This window comes from Mauremys reevesii, linkage group 16 (genome assembly GCF_016161935.1).
Source record: "Mauremys reevesii isolate NIE-2019 linkage group 16, ASM1616193v1, whole genome shotgun sequence".
Classification (NCBI taxonomy): domain Eukaryota; kingdom Metazoa; phylum Chordata; order Testudines; family Geoemydidae; genus Mauremys; species Mauremys reevesii.
In genome coordinates, this window is record NC_052638.1 from 25,243,403 (window position 1) to 25,260,053 (window position 16,651).

A 16,651-nucleotide genomic window follows, 5' to 3' on the forward strand; every position below is an offset into this window, starting at 1 on the left:
GTGTGTCAAGTTTCTGCCTGCCCTTTACTTATAGGTGCTTCTGTTTTTGTTAGCCCAACCTGAGACACATAGGACCTGAATAAGAGCAACTGAGCACCCACAACTTCTACTGACTTCAATGGTAGCTGAAACGGTTTGCCCAAAAGGAGTGAATACTTTTGAAGATGTAGGCCTTTACATCCCTCAGTTGCTTACTCTGTGGAAGGGGATAAAAATACCTGCCTCAGAAAGATGTAGGAAGGCCTAGTTGATGTTTATAGAATGAGATGGCTGGCTGAGAGGGGTATATAAAGAAAATGTATTATTTATGGGTTGCTTGTCTCTGACCAAGATATTTTGATATCCACTGGGCTTCCTTCTTGCAGCAACAGAGCCTTCAGACCTCACTTCTGAACACTTCAGAGGCAACTCCTTTGGTCAGACTGAGCACCACAAACTTTCCACATGTTCAGTGGTTTTTACTTTAAGAGGGAAGCATTCATCTTAACTTAAAATACATTTTTTTTCTTATCAATTGGATGGGAACTATGTGGTAAGATATAATCAATACAAGATGAGATGCTACTGTTTCTTTTTTATAGATATATAGTAGTGGAATGCACAACACAGATGCAATTGATTCCCAGGCACCTTTTCTTGGCTACTTTCTAGTTCATACTAAGGCTGCCTAGTCCAGGGCTGTTCTCTTATAAGCTCTTCTTTCCCAGCATGCCTTTCTGTAGCTGGCCCTTTAAATCTGGCAGAGCAAAGCAGCTCCAGCCCTAACGGAGTCATTTTGCAACTCATTGTTCCTTGCTGCACCCTCCTTTCTTGTAGCTGGTAAGTGCTCTTCATTCCTGTTATGTTAGTTTTCCCCTTTTTTGTTCCAGAGGAGCATGGCATGTTCTCGAACTTTCTTTTTCTTATAAACTATTGTATCATTAACTTTGTAAATCAGTTGGCACATGGAAATAATTGGTTACATTTCCAAATGACAAAATGTACTTTAAAAACCCCACCGCATTTCTCTCTCTCTTTACTTTTTTTGAGTGGCTCTTTCCCTCCATTTCCTACAGTTTTCATCTCTTTAACGAAGCAGCTCAGCCAAGTTCTTTCACCCTGTTTATTATTATTTGTATTAACCAAGCGCCTAGGAGCGCCAGTCATGGACCAGGATACCATTGTGCTAGGCACTGTACAGACACTGAATTTTACATAATAATTGCTATCCTGTGGCTGTGTGAAAAAGCATAACACCGGGGGTTTATCTGTGCTGTTGGTAGCTGTCTTTGGGATGTGAATTTTACTTAGTTATAACACATTTTAAAGTAGAAGTTCTTTTGGATTCTCTCAAAAGGAATTTATTTGGATTATAATGTTAGAGCCTGAGGGTTAAATAATCAAAGATTAATAAGACTTAAAGATTGAAATAATCAGTTGTTGACAATGCTGATCTCTGACAATGCTGACTCACCTGATTGCTTTTCTGGTCAAATGAAAGTGCCCCTTTCCCCTCAAACCAGCATCTGCCTGTGTGTATGGAATTTTGATGGGTGTGGACTGGTGTGAGTGTGCTGTAGCACTGACACCTGTGTGTGCAAGGACTGGAGTGTTTGTGGGTAAAACTCATGAGTGTTTCCCATGAATATTCTAATATCTTCATGTACAGTGGTGAATGCAGCAAAGTCCACGTAGTGGTGTATACAGGTGAAAATACATATGCCCATTGGAAGCAAGAATTTGAAAATCAGGTCCTAAAACCAATATCTCGGTCAACATCGGCAGTCGTGTATATTGCAATACTAAACACATTAAAATTAGTGTTTTGTACTATGAAATTTACTGGGAATTTGAATAATTCAGTAGAAAGATCTGATACTCAATTTGTTTCACATGGAATGAAATACATGCAGGTTTGATAAAACCAATTAAGTTAAATGCAGATTCCTGCCAGAGGATTATGAAGCCGAACTGTCAAACAGGGAGCTCAAAACAGAGATCAAATAATGATGAAAGGATGATACAATTAACATTAGGCATATTTTAATCTTAATTTTGCTATTAGTCTCAGGTGTTTTAATTAAATCCTGGTCTTGAGTAAAAGCTATTAACACTTCAGCCCAAACTGGTATTTGTTAAAAGGAGTTCAATTTGTTCCTATTAAGCTTGGGGGAATTAATGCACAGATGGTTATGCAACATGATGAGTCGCCACGGTAATGTTTGGCTCTAAACTACAACACAGGTGGGAGAATGATTTGCAGAACAGAAAAAGAACTGTTTTGAGTAAACTAAGGCCTGGTCTATATTTCAAAATTAGGTCCACATAGCTAGCGTGCTCAGGGGTGTGAAACATTCACCCTCCTTGACTGTCTTTATTAAGCCGACCTAACCCCCCTACTATAGACGAGGTGGATCACCTACAGCAATGAAAAAACCCCTTCAGCCGCTGTAGGAAGCATCTGCGCGATGGCACTACAGTGGCATAGCTGCAGTGTTGTAGCTGTGCCACTGTAGCACCCATAGTGGAGACATGGCCTAAGGTTAACTTGGGTTGAAGTGAGACAGGACTTTTTCGGACACAATTGTGTTTAAATGTCTGTATTGGCAGTGGAATACATAACTGCCAAACTAAACAGCAAGGCAAGTGGTTAAAGCTGCTGCGTTTTATCTTATTAACAGTTCTAGTCGTGAAGATAGCATGCCAGGGGATTTTAACCCAAGTTGATAATACAAAAAAATCAGTTTTGAAAAAAGAAAGGGCAGTTATGCCATGTACTCAGTTAACTGCCCCAGGTGTTTGAATGGAAAGTCATTTTCCTGAGACTTGATTTGTGTGTCTGAAAATGTCAGGAAAGCAGAAGCTGAAGCATTATCTGATAAACTTTTGGGATTGCTCTGTAATTCACTATGGTGGAATCTGAGATGTTAAAATCATTCTCGCCTTACCAAAGCTGAGAGGGAATCAGACATTAAAGGGCTGGTCTACACTAAGGGGGAAAATCGATATAAGATACGCAACTTCAGCTACGTGAATAACGTAGCTGAAGTCGAAGTATCTTATATCGATCACTTACCCGTCCTCACGGTGCGGGATCGATGTCCGGGGCTCTCCATGTCGACTCCGCCACCGCTGTTCGCGGTGGTGGAGTTCCGGAATCGATAGGAGCGCGTTCGGGGATCGATATATCGCGTCTAGATGAGACGCGATATATCGATCCCTGAAAAATCGATCGCTACCCACCGATACGGCGGGTAGTGAAGACGTAGCCTTAGAAAAAGAGGTTTAGACAGTTTAAAATAAGAACTAGGGTCCATAGGCACTGACCTTTGTTTTTCCCAGTGGGTGCTCTGCCCTAAAACTCCCCCCCCCCCCCGCAACTCACCGCTTCCCCCAAGGCCTTGCTCTTGTGCAAAGGGACACTGCTACACTGTGGGTTTTGTGTGATTACTAAGAAAAAGGACAGCAGAGTTATAGGCATGATTTTAAAAATGCCTAAGGGATTTGGAAGCCCCGTTCTCATTAAAATTAATGGAAATTGAGTGCCCCACTCCCTTAGGACATAATTCCCATAAACATATTCGTAAAGTTCCCCGAAGTGCTGGATCTCTATCAGCTTGGCCTTAGAAATTCAACATTTTGGTTACTTTGTCCTTGATAATTTGCTGTAGCAAAGAATTACACCCTAGGCGCACAGTCCTGCACTCCTTTCTCATATTCCTACTGTACTCCTGGGACATGCAGGCACAGGGTCATCCCTGCCATAAAGAGTAGCACATAGGAGGCTGCTCCCATTTTCTTGTCTATACCCTTTCCTGCAGCTGCTTCTTCCCTCATCTCATGCAGATGCTCAGTCCCTTCACAAAGCCAATCTCTCTCCCTCTCTGCCCGCCCCCCAATATCACGCACCATATTCCCAGCACCATCCTACCAGTTTCTCCATCCCTATCCACCTACAATGCTGCTTACTCCTATATGGCCCTTCCCATACCAGCTGCCTTCTGCTTGTCTATTCCTCCCTGGCTTTTAAGTAACTCCCACTGCCCTCCACCACAGGCCTGACTAGGATTCCCTGTTGGCACCCCACTTTCCTACTGACCTGGTTTCCCTCTCAGATTAACCACTATCCCAGGGAGCAGACCTCTGTAGTGATAACTGAGGCCTCGTGAGCCTAACGGTGGGAAAGTGGATACAAGTTTATAAAGTGTTAAATAACTTATCACAATGAACGTTGATGGGAAAGGTGTAAAAGGGAGACAAAGACCAAATTAGGCTTTAGTGAAATAACTCAGTGATTGTTAAAATCATGCCTAGGAAAAGAAAGGAGAGTGGGACTAAAAATCAATGGACTAAAATCAGTGTGTTGGAAATTAGGCCCAATTGGTGGACAAAACAATCAGGGGATGGACTATTCCACCCACCACTCACTTCTGGGTCCTCAAAAAGAGACTTTGGGGGAAATTAGCAACCACAATGCTGGCTGCCTGAAAGATGGGAGACCACAAAAGGCTTCACCATTATGGCTGCTACTCCGACATCTCCTGGGATCCACAGTGACACTACTGGGCCTGATCCTGAGAGATGTCCTGACCAGACTTGGCCAAAGAAAAGGACCCAAATGACATCATCACCTCCACTGGCTTCCGCTAAATCCCAAATACCATCTGGGGTGTGAGATTCGTTACTCCCCTCATGTGGTCTTTTCCTTCCCCACTTCCCCAACTATCACTTAGCCAGAAAAGGTACCTGAAGACTCCTCAGCTAAAACAACCCTGTGTCATACTCTACTGACAGTCTTTGGTTCTCTCAGGAGCACAAATAAAGTCATTCTGGAGATAGAAAATTGGAGCATTATTTTTCATCAGGAGATAAGATTATACTTCTCTTGATATTGCCTGGCTAGTGTAGACCTAAAGAAGAAAGCTGCTGCCACTTTGATTAGGAACTAAATCAGGTTTTATTCTCCAGTTTTTGATTAGGGTTTTTCTCTTACTCTCTTTTTTTTTCTCTTACTAAAATTAATTGATATTGTGGGGGTGAATACCGACTTTCTGGGTTCCCTTATATGAAACATTCATATCATAGCAAGTGGCATTGTCTGTAGTGTCTTATGCTTTCCCCCTCATTTCAAGGAGCAGCCATGATTACAAAAACTGCTGGCAACATGTCCCTGGCAGCAACATTGCCACCTGCTTCCCATGGATAGCAATGTGGAAGCAAGTGGCCCTTGTGTGGACATTGTGTTCCTGTAACAAAATCCCTGAGCTCAGCCAGGTTGGCTGTGTGTTCGCTAGAAAAAAGATATGATAGTAACTTGAGTTGGCTAACTCCAGGTGAAATTTTAGTTGAAGACAAAACAGTTTGTAGTTTTCTTGAAAGTAAACCACAGTCTTTAAATTGCTTGACCTAGTATTTCATGTGAAAACTACAAACTGCTTTGTTTTCACTAGGATTTTGCCATGAGTTAGCTAACTCGAGTGAAGAATACTTTCCACCCCACCCTCACCCTCCCAGGCGAAAACAATGCCACATACATGGAGCCATCTTACTTTCTATTCTCGAATGGAAGAATTCAAAGTAAACTCTGCTGGTTAAAATTTACGTTCTCCATTCCTTATTTTGAATTATTCCCACAAGGGCATAATGAGCCACGTAGTTCTTAAGAGATTAGGTAGCCTGGCTGTTTTAACGTCTTCAGTCCTGAATTCTTTGGTGCTGTATTCAAAGTGTGTCACATAAGTGGCTAATAGGTGTTTGAGGGATTTTAATAAAGTGATGGTTCATCTCAGGAACCTAGGTTCTCAAAGAAATTTGTGTAGTGGCCTGAATCCTGTGGTCAGTATCTGAAAGTTACCTTGTAATTTTTTACATTTGCAGTAGCTGTCTGTAAACAGAAACAAACTAGTGGATGTGTGGGAAAACAGGACTGTAATCTGACAAGCATGAGCAAAGCTATAGTCCACAGGGAATGTTTCACAGTGCCTGCTTGTATTACAGGCCTGAGACTCACTGTCCTGAGCACAACAGTTAGCTAAGATGAGAGAATATTTTTGTTTAATACTAAAAAAAAGCCAATACCAGCCCCCATTCATTTTGTCATTTAAGTTTGCACAGAGTGTGTTTACTCTTCATATATAAAACAGTAACACATAAAACACCTATTTTGATTATAAAATCGCCAAGGAATCCAGAAGGTGTAGAAGCATCTAAAATAGAGATGTGAATAGAGGCCAAGAACAGCTTTTTTTAAACTTACGTTTAATATGCAGTATAAACTTATAGTTTATAGGCAATATAAACTTATAGTTTCTTACTCCTCCTCACTCCCTTTATCACTTTATTCCACTCGCAGTTGTTCAGGGACACGTGATGTGAAATGGTGTATCTTCCCTTCTACAAATTTTTCAGAATATCATGGTGAAGTGATCTGTACACTTCCAAGATATGAACCACAGTGGTGCAAGCTAAGGACCAAAATCCTGAAGTGCTTCTCTAGAAAATTTTAAATTTGGCCTGTAAGTGATTTACCATATCCTATTGTGGGAAGGTGAAATCACCGGGAAATCACATCACAGAAGTAGGAGTATGTTGTCTCTTACTCTGATAATTAGGGATGGGCTTGGACTATGAAATCTAGCTCCAGTTCAAATTTCCCTGTCTGAGGCTGCTCAGATTCAGGGTATTCATTCAGACTTATCTTCAGTGGTTATATCTACATGTATATCTATGAGAGAGAGAGAGAGAGAGAGTGAGTAAATACCAGATGGTATAGTTTGCAACACTGTACTTTCACATCATCAGTTTTATTCAGTTGGCTGAGGTTAGCCAGAGAGTTTCTTTCACCAAGCTGAACTAAAATAACCAAAAGGCAGACATAGGTACAGGATAGTATTCTTTGAAAACAGTCAGACTCACTTAATAACAGTTTCTTATAGACAAATAGACACTTTAATTGCAACTTCAGCACAAGGGAAAATTGACTTTTTACACTAAATATTTAATATAAAATGTTTTCAAAGCACCTCATAAATATCATAAAAGATGAAGGATGCAATACTTACCCAGCTAACCCACCAAAAATCTCGGTGACATAGGAATAATCCCCTCCTGATTTCGGGATAGCAACTCCTAGCTCAGCATAACATAAAGATCCAAGGACAGCAATCCCTCCTCCAAGCACCCAAACAACAAGAGCTAGTCCCACTGACCCGGAGTGTTCCAGAACTCCTTTTGGGGAAATAAAGATTCCAGAACCAATAATGTTACCTGGAATAAACAAAAGATTGGTGGGGTGTTAGAGGAAGAAGATAGATGTAAGTTCTCTCATTGCTCTTCTAAGGTGTGATTGCATTTATGTTTGCGTAAACCTTAAAGAAAATGTTGCAACTGAGCAAAACTCAAGTAAAATGGAGCGCATTAGGTCTGCTGAAGCAGTTTATGGGAAGCTGGTGAACATGTTTTTACTAAAGCACCGCAATGATACACATTTAAACAGTTTGTAAAAGCGTTCCCTCTCAACTGCACTGTCCCCAGCTATTAAAGGGTTCAGGAATTTAGTCACAAAGAAAAGTATTTCATCTCCTTCTAAGAGGAGTCTAAGTAATATAAAGTCCATTTACAATATGGATCAGAGTTTAAATCGGGCTGGGCAGACTATGGCCTGTGGGCCAGATCCTGCCTACGAGCTGTTTTAAGTCGGCCTGCAAGCTCCCCCGGTGAGCGGGGTCAGGAGCCGCACCATGCAGTTCGGCCCAACTCTGGCCTGGGTGCTGGGTCGGGGGTCAGACCACGCGGCTTGGCTCTACTCCGGCACTCTGGCCAGGGCGCTGGGTCGGGGGCCCGACGCAGCTCAGCCCTGCTCCAGCGCTCCAGCTGGGGCCCTGGGTAAAGGGCTGCACCACACCGCTTCCAGAAGCCCGGCATGGCCCCGCTCTGGCTCCAAAGTACTCCAATGGCCCCCTCCTGAGCTCCAATGGGAGCTGCAAGGGTGGTGCCTGCAGATGGGGCAGTGTGCAGAGCCGCCTGGCCACACCTCCGTGTAGGAGCCGAAGAAGGGTTATGCCACTGCTTCCGTAAGCGCTGCTCAGAGCCTGCACCCCTAAGCCTCTCCCCATGGCCCAACCCCCTGCCCCTGCCCTGATCCCCTCCCACTCTCCAAACCCCTCGATCCCAGCCTGGAGCACTCTCCTGCACCCCAACCCTCTCATTCCCAGCCCCACTCCAGAGCCCGCACCCCAGGCCAGAACCTGCACCCCTTCCCACACCCTTCCCCCAGCCCTGATCTCCCTCCCGCCCTCCGAACCCCTTGGTCCCAGCCCAAAGCACCCTCCTACACCCCAAACTCCTCATCCCCAGCCCCACCCCAGAGCCCACACCCCCAACTGGAGCCATCACCCCCTCCCACACCCAAACCCCAATTTTGTGAGCATTCATGCCCACCATACAATTTCTATTTCCCAACGTGACCGTTGGGCCAAAAAGTTTGTGCACCCATGATCTAAATAATACATGGTGTAGCTACAATGTGGTGACCAATCAGAGGCTGTCATCTGGGGCTCTGGCCGAAGGAACAAATGAATTTAAACCCATGTTATAGCTCGTACTTGAACAAAATCCTTTAAAAGGCTGAACTCCTTGAAGTCCATTAAAGTCTTGATATTTCTAACACAAGCTCAGTGTCCATGGATTTTTAAGAGATAAATAATATTGTGTGAACAATATATAGGACAACATGAACTTTGTAGTACTAATGATTGATACATGAGCTGAAGTAACGCTACCATTACAAAGTGAACACTCGATTGTTGCAGCATTTTTCTTTCATGTGGAACCTGTCTACTCTCACTGAACTCAATGGAAATTCTGCCATTGTCTTCCTCGGGTGCAGGAGCAAGCCCACAGACAGACAGCTAGACTTCTATGTTTTTTGCCGCCCCAAGCACAGCAGTCAGGTGGCCTTCGGTGGCATGCCTGTGGGTGGTCCACTGGTCACGCGGATTCAGCATCGTCTCTGCGGGTCATCTGCTGGTCCCGCGCCTTCGGGACCGGCAGATCACCCGCAGAAGGCGGCCTGACTGCCGCCCTCACAGCGACCGACAGGCGGCTTGCCGCCCCAGGCACGCGCTTGTTGCGCTGGTGCCTGGAGCCGCCCCTGCCCACAGAGATCAGTCTCGGGGGTTAGCCCTAACAGGAGAGACATCCCTGTTAGACTTGGGGTTTTCAGTGCAATATCCTTATCCTGGCAGGCTCAAGTACACATTTTTTTCCAACTTCAAAACTTCTATGAAGAGAATAGGGAAACTCCTGCAATAATATTCTATAAAGAGACTTTTCTCCTCTGTGTGCGCGCATACACACACAAAGTTGGCTAACTTTGAGCTACAGTTGAAGTGCATTTCCTATCAATGCAATCACTAAAAATCCTGGATATCACCAGTTAATCAACATTGACATCTGGACCAACACACTTCATATGCCTGTCCACCCACATGTCATCACATCAGATTCCCTCTTTCTCACCTTCTGCACAACAAACATCCTTTCACTTCTAACATATAACCACACCCAATGCACACTTCCCATTCTTCAAATCATGCTAGCATGCACAGCCTTAACTCTTATCTCAATTTTCTTTAGGTAGAATTAACACAGACTTTCTTTGCATTGGTCTTCACTGCAGAGGATGTGGGGGAGATAGCCACATCAGAGCTATTCTTTTTGGGTGACAAATTTGAAGTATTATCCTACACTGATGTGTCAATAGAAGAGGTTTTAGAACAAATTGCTTATATCAGGGGTAGGCAACCTATGGCACGGGTGCCGAAGGCGGCACACAAGCTGATTTTCAGTGGCACTCACACTGCCTGGGTCCTGGCCACTGTTCCAGGGGGGCTCTGCATTTTGTTTAATTTTAAATGAAGCTTCTTAAACATTTTAAAACCTTATTTACTTTACATACAACAATAGTTCAGTTATATATTATAGACTTATAGAAAGAGACCTTCTAAGAACGTTAAAATGTATTACTGGCAAGCGAAAGCTTAAATTAGAGTGAATGAATGAAGACTCAGCACACCACTTCTGAAAGGTTGCCGACCCCTGGCTTACATTAAACAGGAATAAGTCACCAGGACCAGAGGGCATTCAGCCAAGAATTCTGAAGGAACTCAAATCGGAAATTGCAGCACTGCTAACTGTAGTATGTAACCTATCTCTGAAACAAGCCCCTGGACCAGATGACTGGAAAGTAGCTAATGTGATGCTGATTTTGAAAAATGGTTCCAGAGGTGACACTGGCAATTACAGGACAGTGAGCCGAACTTCAGTACTGGGCAAATTGGTAGAAACTGTAGTAAGGAACAGAATGATCAGACACATAGATACATATGCTCTGCTGGGTAAGAGTTAACATGACTTTTGTAAAGGGAAGTCATGCCTTACCAATCTATAGAATTCTTTGAGAGTGTCACTGTGGATCGTTCTCTGAAAACTTCAGGTCAATGCGCATCAGCAGTCAAAAAGGCTAAAAGAATGTTAGGAACTATTAGGTATGGGATACAAAGTAAAAGAGAAAATATCATAACACTGCTATATGAATCCATGGTGTGCCCATGCCTTGAATACCGTGTCTAGTTCTCAGCACCCCATTTCCAAAAGGATACAGTGGAATTGGACACAGTTCAGAGAAGGGCAACAAAGAAGATTAAGTGTATGGAAAGATGTCCACATGAGGAAAGACTACAAAACTGTTCACCTTAGAAAAGAAACGACTAAGCAGGGATATAATAGAGGCCTACAAAATCATAAATGGCAAGGAAAAAGTGAAGAGAAAAGTGTTTTGCCCTTTCCCACAATATAAAAACCAGGGGTCACCCAATGAAATTAATAGACAGCAGGTTTAAGACAAACAAGAGGAAATACTTTTTCATACAATGCACAATTAACCTGTGGAACTCATTGCCATGGGATGTTGTGATTACCAAAAGTATAACTGGATTAAAGAAAGAACTGTATAAGTTCATGGAGGATAGGTCCATCAATGGCTATTAGCCAACATGGTCAGGGATACAACCCCATGCTAAGGGTGACCCTAGACCTCTGACTGCCAGAAGCCATGGGTGGATCACTCCAACTGCCCTGTTCTGAAGCTCTGATACTGGCAACTGTTAGAAACATGATACTGGTCTCACCCAGTATAGCAGTTCTTATGCGTGGAAGGAAGCAGCTCTCTAATAGGAGGTATGAGAAGGCTGCAAGGTACAGAACGGTCCATTTGGGGGGAACGGGACTGATGACTAGCTTGGTATTTCACAACACAAAGAGTCACTATTTCTCCATTGGATGGCCCTGGTGTTCAGAGGCGATGTGTGGGGGCAGCACTCGGGGTCACATGTCCCCACCAGAGGTGCTGCTTGGCTTGTATTGAGCATGCTCAGTAACATCTGCTGAAGCTGCTGCCCTCACTCTGCTGCGCCCCCCCCCCCCATCAGCAGGTACAGGTCATCTCTGCTGGTATTTGTTGCTGGAGGGGTGTCCCATAGTTGTGGACTATACCAGGTGTGCTGAAGCAGGACTTTCCGGCTGCAGCGTCTAGAAGATTCCTAGCTCCTCACGCATCAAACAGCCTAATCTCCCCCAGATGTCAGGCCACAGATAGATCTGCTAGCACACAGAGTTGCTATAGTGTGTTGTCATGGTAAATCCATGAAACAAAACAAAAAAAGTTCCACATCAACATAACAGACAAGATGCATCCTCAGAACAACATACTTTACATAAGGACAATGGAATGAAGGTGGTTTTTATAATTGTTTGGAGTTGGGTGGCTTGGGCATCAAAACAATGAATTTAGAAAGTGAGAGTATTTTACACCAGCCCTGCTAACGTGTTCACTCATGTAGGACAGAGCTGCTGTATTGCTACTTTGTGTTTAAAGAAGTAGAGCATTTCCAAGCCTGCAGCTCAATCAAGTCAAAACACTAGGCCTCAAAACCTTCATTTTGGTGTCACGTGGGTTCAGCTGAGATGACATTTTATATATGCCTGCAATTCACTCTGGTGTGTAAAATGTGGGTTGATGTGATATGGACTTTATTATTAGCTGTGTGGTACTGGATGGTGAAGGATCTCTCTTTCTCTCACACCCAACCACAAATAAAATAGGCCAAAAAAGGACAGTTCAGGGAAACAGTGCATGAGGGTGAAAAGGTGCAGCAGCTTAAAATAGTACTGCTGCCAACACCAAACGTTCAAAAACCATGAGCCAGGCCCCTGAAATCATGAGACTGGTTTAAATATAATGGGATTTAAAAAAAGAATATAAAATTAGTTTGAGTTCTTTTGATTTGCTTTCTGGTTTTTGAGCATTTAGTGTACACTTGGTTACATTTTCAAGCAACTTTTCACAACAAGGGGCAGAAACTTACTTTTTTCTTTAAAAGAAAGCTGAGATTCCTGAGTAATAACTTTGTCTCTAAGAACTGTGGCTTTTAGAAAAACACTAAATATTATGAGATTTTTGATAAAATCATGAGAGTTGGCAACCCTGTTAATGTAGGGTTATTAAATCTGCTGTGGAACCAGAATCTCAAATAAAAAAGCAGATTTTGCTAGTGTGTTGGTATAGGAACTCAGCGAATAACTTCTGCAGTTGGCTGTCTTCTATCTTGTAACAACACTCCTCTTCTTAAATATTTCCCCCGGATGACACCATTTTTTGTATTAAAAACTACTTGGTTGCTTTACATTGGTGATTAACTGAACCTACACATAAGTGGCACTATCCTCTGAGGATGCATTAGAGTGCTACAATATCAGGATGAGGTAATCTCATGGTATCACATTAAAAACTGGCAAAATCCAAGACAGGAGCAGACTCAGAATTTGATCCTATTTGTATTCAGGAAGGAACTGTGTGTGCATGTGCATGTGCATGTGTGCAAAGAAACAGATTAAAGATTGATTGCAGAGTGCTGTTTAAGATTTCCCTTTGGATTTACAACCTCGTACAAATTTCAATGGATTATAAAACTGAATTACATCTTTTAAAATCAAATGACCCCTCCCCCCAAAAAAGCAAACAAAGTGCTGCTGTATCTCAAAATGATTAGTTTAAACTGTTTATAGAGTTAAATATTTATCACACAAGAATATAGAAATATGCAAAATAGAATTTTCATCACCGTTTTGAAATGACTAAGTGCTGGACAGAATCTCACACAAAAGGAATTCCTATTGGACATAGACTAGAATGATTGAAAAATATGGTAGAAATCTGGTTAATATTATGTTTGTGGCAGAGCAGCCTTCTGGCTGACACTTGAGATCAGGACAGTGAAAATCTAATTAACATTCAAAATAACCTTCTCAAGGGAAGACAGTCACCCTGGGTGGAATGCTAAACTAGTCTGAGGGAACCTGATGAGTCAAACTGGAACAAGAACAGCTATTCAAACAAGTGATGTGCTGACAGGTCCAATGCATTCCTTCTGAGCGCTGCAGATTACATAAGAAAAAATTGGTACAATAAGACTGAATGCATAGAAATGGGTAATTTCAGGAAAATGCAAAAAATACAGTGGGTATTGTGCCAGAGAGAAGTGTATGACCAGGTGCAGAACTTGAGTAAACTCCATTATCCCTTGTTTTGACAGAAAAAAAAGGGTTGTGTGGCTGGTATGGCAAGGCAGGCTATTCACACCTATCTATCAAAGTAACCTGAGAGTATAACAGACACCCAAAGAAAGGAGGGGAAGCTTCATTGACACGGAGGTAGGTGACTGAGGCCACATCTACACTACAAACTTTGGTTGACACAAGTTATGTTGGCATAAAGCCGTCACAGTTAGTGTCTTGCTTGTGCATATGCATATTTGGCTCCTTGCATCAGCATTGTGTGTACTTACTGGGAGTGCTTGTGTCAATGCATGGTGTGGTGCACCATGGGTAGGTATCCCAGTGTACAACTTGCCACTGTTCAGTGCACTATCTTTTGGGAAGTCTTGGCAATGTATCATTGGGAAGAAATGTGTTGTGCAGGGGTGACTGTGAGCAAGGGGTCAACTTCCAAGTGTGCAACTCTCTCCATTCCATAATGTAATCTATATCCCATAATATTTGTAGATATTTTAAAAATCCCACGAACCTGGGTGACCCTCCTTGCTGTCTGCCATTTCTGACAGAAGCATATAGCCTGCACAGCTCTGCTGTATCGCCATAAGCATTGCATGCACAAGATGCATGATTCTCCAGTATTTGCAGAGGCGTAAGAAAAACCAAATCAGTGGGGAACATGACGATTTCTTGGAGGACAGATAGCTGTGAGATATAATGAGAACCAATTCATGAAAGCATTTAAGCTTATGCTTAAGTGCTATTCTTTATTTGGATGGGCTGACTGCAGAATCAGGGCTTCAAATGTAGTCATAGTCCCTTTCTGCAACCAGCTGCACAATGTAATTCTAGAAGGAATTCTGCATAAGAGAGAAGGTGCTGGGCTTTTTTCCCCCTATGTTATTAACAGCCCAAATATAGATGCACATTATAGTGCAAGTGCAGCATTAGAACTGATGTGTTTCTCATTACCTTTGCATTGGTTGGAAGTTTCCACTTAAAAACTAGAGGCTGTCTCAAATCAAAGTTGTTGTTTTTTCTAATTGACAACTCTGCAAATTTCACCTGAGATCTGAAAATCAATCTGTTTCTTCTGGCTTTTGCATCACCACTAGTAATAATGATGCTATCATTAAATCTCAGTTGACAATGTTGCTGATCCATGAGACTGATTAGAATCCAGCTTACTCTCATAGAGATGCATTGTCTCTGCATGGCTAACAGGATAAACCACTTATTTTTGTCAATAAAATTAGTATATGTGGCTGAAAGTCACATAAGGAGCAGATTTGTTGAGTAACTGATTTTTAGTCCTTTTTCAGACTATAACTTTATTTTAAGAGCAACTTCAGAATAATGGTAAAATTAAATATTATATATAGCCCTTCTTTATCTGAAATAGCACAGGATATTATAATCTTTGATTCAGAATTAACTGGCTACAATTTGTACCAGATTAATAGGTCTTGATGTAAGTGAGTCATACAAAACATTTATAGCGTTAATGGATTTGTTCTGGGTCTCCCTTACAGTGAAGCCACACAGTTCAAACAGGGAGAAAAATCTGTATAAAAGATGTATAAAGATCATGATGTATTGTTATACTTTGTACATACACGTCAACATTTAGTTTTTCTTTCTTTCTTTCTAGTTTATAACATCTTTTGCTCAAATGTTAAGGTGTGTTTTGGTTTACTTTGCCTATTCAGATTAGGATGATATTCTTGTTTGAGGCCCTTGTGTTCAAAACTGTATGAATCATCCAAATACTAAATAATATGTAAATGGGTCCCCTGACTCCAACAGTAACCTCCCCTCTCTGCTCAGCACTCCTCTCATAGCTCAAGGTTGCCGCTATTTTCAGAAGCAGAAGGGATGGGCTAACATCCATCAGCTGACTTGCACTTATATTCATGCTACTCAGCAAACTGATTATATGAGCTTCTAGCCCCTAGCTAATTGTCATCTTTTTATTGCACTAGTTAACTTGGAGATGCTAAAATGCAAATCCTGTCTAGTGCCACAAAATTAAAGAGAGAAAAATGAGAGGAGAGAAATAGTAAAATCTTAAAGATTCTATGCAAAGGAAGGTGTGAAAGTTAGGAACACTTCTTTTGGAATTGTGAATTAATTTATTGTGTTTGTACTGAATTCAAATCCTTCTGATGAAAGGCTTGAGTTCGCTTTATCATTGTGGCTTTCATGTTGACTAGGGGACAGTTAATTTACCACCCAGCTTTCCTTACTCACTAATCCAGCATAACAGGCAGCCCGGCTGTGCGACTGGAAGAAGTGGGAGATAAAGAAGAGGTGAGCATTACTATCAACAGTTGGGAAACAGCATGGTCAAACTATGACATAGCACACTGAAGAAAAAGGAAAGAGAGACAGATGGCAATGTGGTGTATGGGTAGGGCCAAGGAGCTGGCCCCTTGGTACTATGGCAATGAGCACAGTATAAATGCCTGAAACCCAGCTAGTCAGAAGACCTGGTTTCTATTCTAGACTCTGCCATCTGACCCTGGACAAGATACTGAACCTCTGTCTACCTCAGTTTTCCATCTCTAAAACAGGGACTATACTAACCTTTCCAAAGTGCTTGAGGTCATCTGGTAAAGGGCATTAAATAAGTACAAAGCATCAGTATTATTATTATTATTCGCCTTCCAAATTTGAAAGGTGGTGGGCAAGAGTAGTGTATAACAGCGTTTGCCTGATCCTTTCTATATGTTCAAAATCCTTCGTTACTCATGAGTCCCTCTTTTTACCTAGTAGTGTCCTGATTGCCAAAAAAGCTTTCTTTCACAATCAGGCTGCTGTTGTATTAATCAGAGATTCTGTGGACCAAGTCAGTGAATTGCGTTTTATCCATTTCCATGGAAATAGTATAGTTTTCATGTCTTTATGAAAAAGGTAATGCTCTCTGGGTCTAAATAACTGAGAAAGCAGGACAAGTGAATGAATGGACAGTGTTCTGTAGGTTCTTTAAATACTGTAATTTGTAAACTTTCTCAGTTAAATGATCAGATTTACATTTATTAGAATCCTTGGTGTCCTTCAT

At 42.1% G+C, this 16,651-nt stretch overlaps 1 protein-coding gene and 1 long non-coding RNA gene across 2 annotated transcripts in view; one reads left to right on the forward strand and one right to left on the reverse strand.

Annotated features, from left to right (window-relative positions):
• The window catches only part of SLC7A10 (solute carrier family 7 member 10), a 71,735-nt gene that overhangs the window by 15,436 nt on the left and 39,648 nt on the right, over window positions 1-16,651 (reverse strand). Inside the window, 1 exon segment of the mRNA XM_039503687.1 lies at window positions 7,041-7,245. Coding sequence (XP_039359621.1) covers window positions 7,041-7,245 — 205 coding nt within the window.
• Window positions 776-16,143, forward strand: LOC120384701. Its single transcript, XR_005589041.1, has 3 exons — window positions 776-819; window positions 13,632-13,749; window positions 15,849-16,143. It is a non-coding gene; the product is annotated as an uncharacterized LOC120384701 (long non-coding RNA).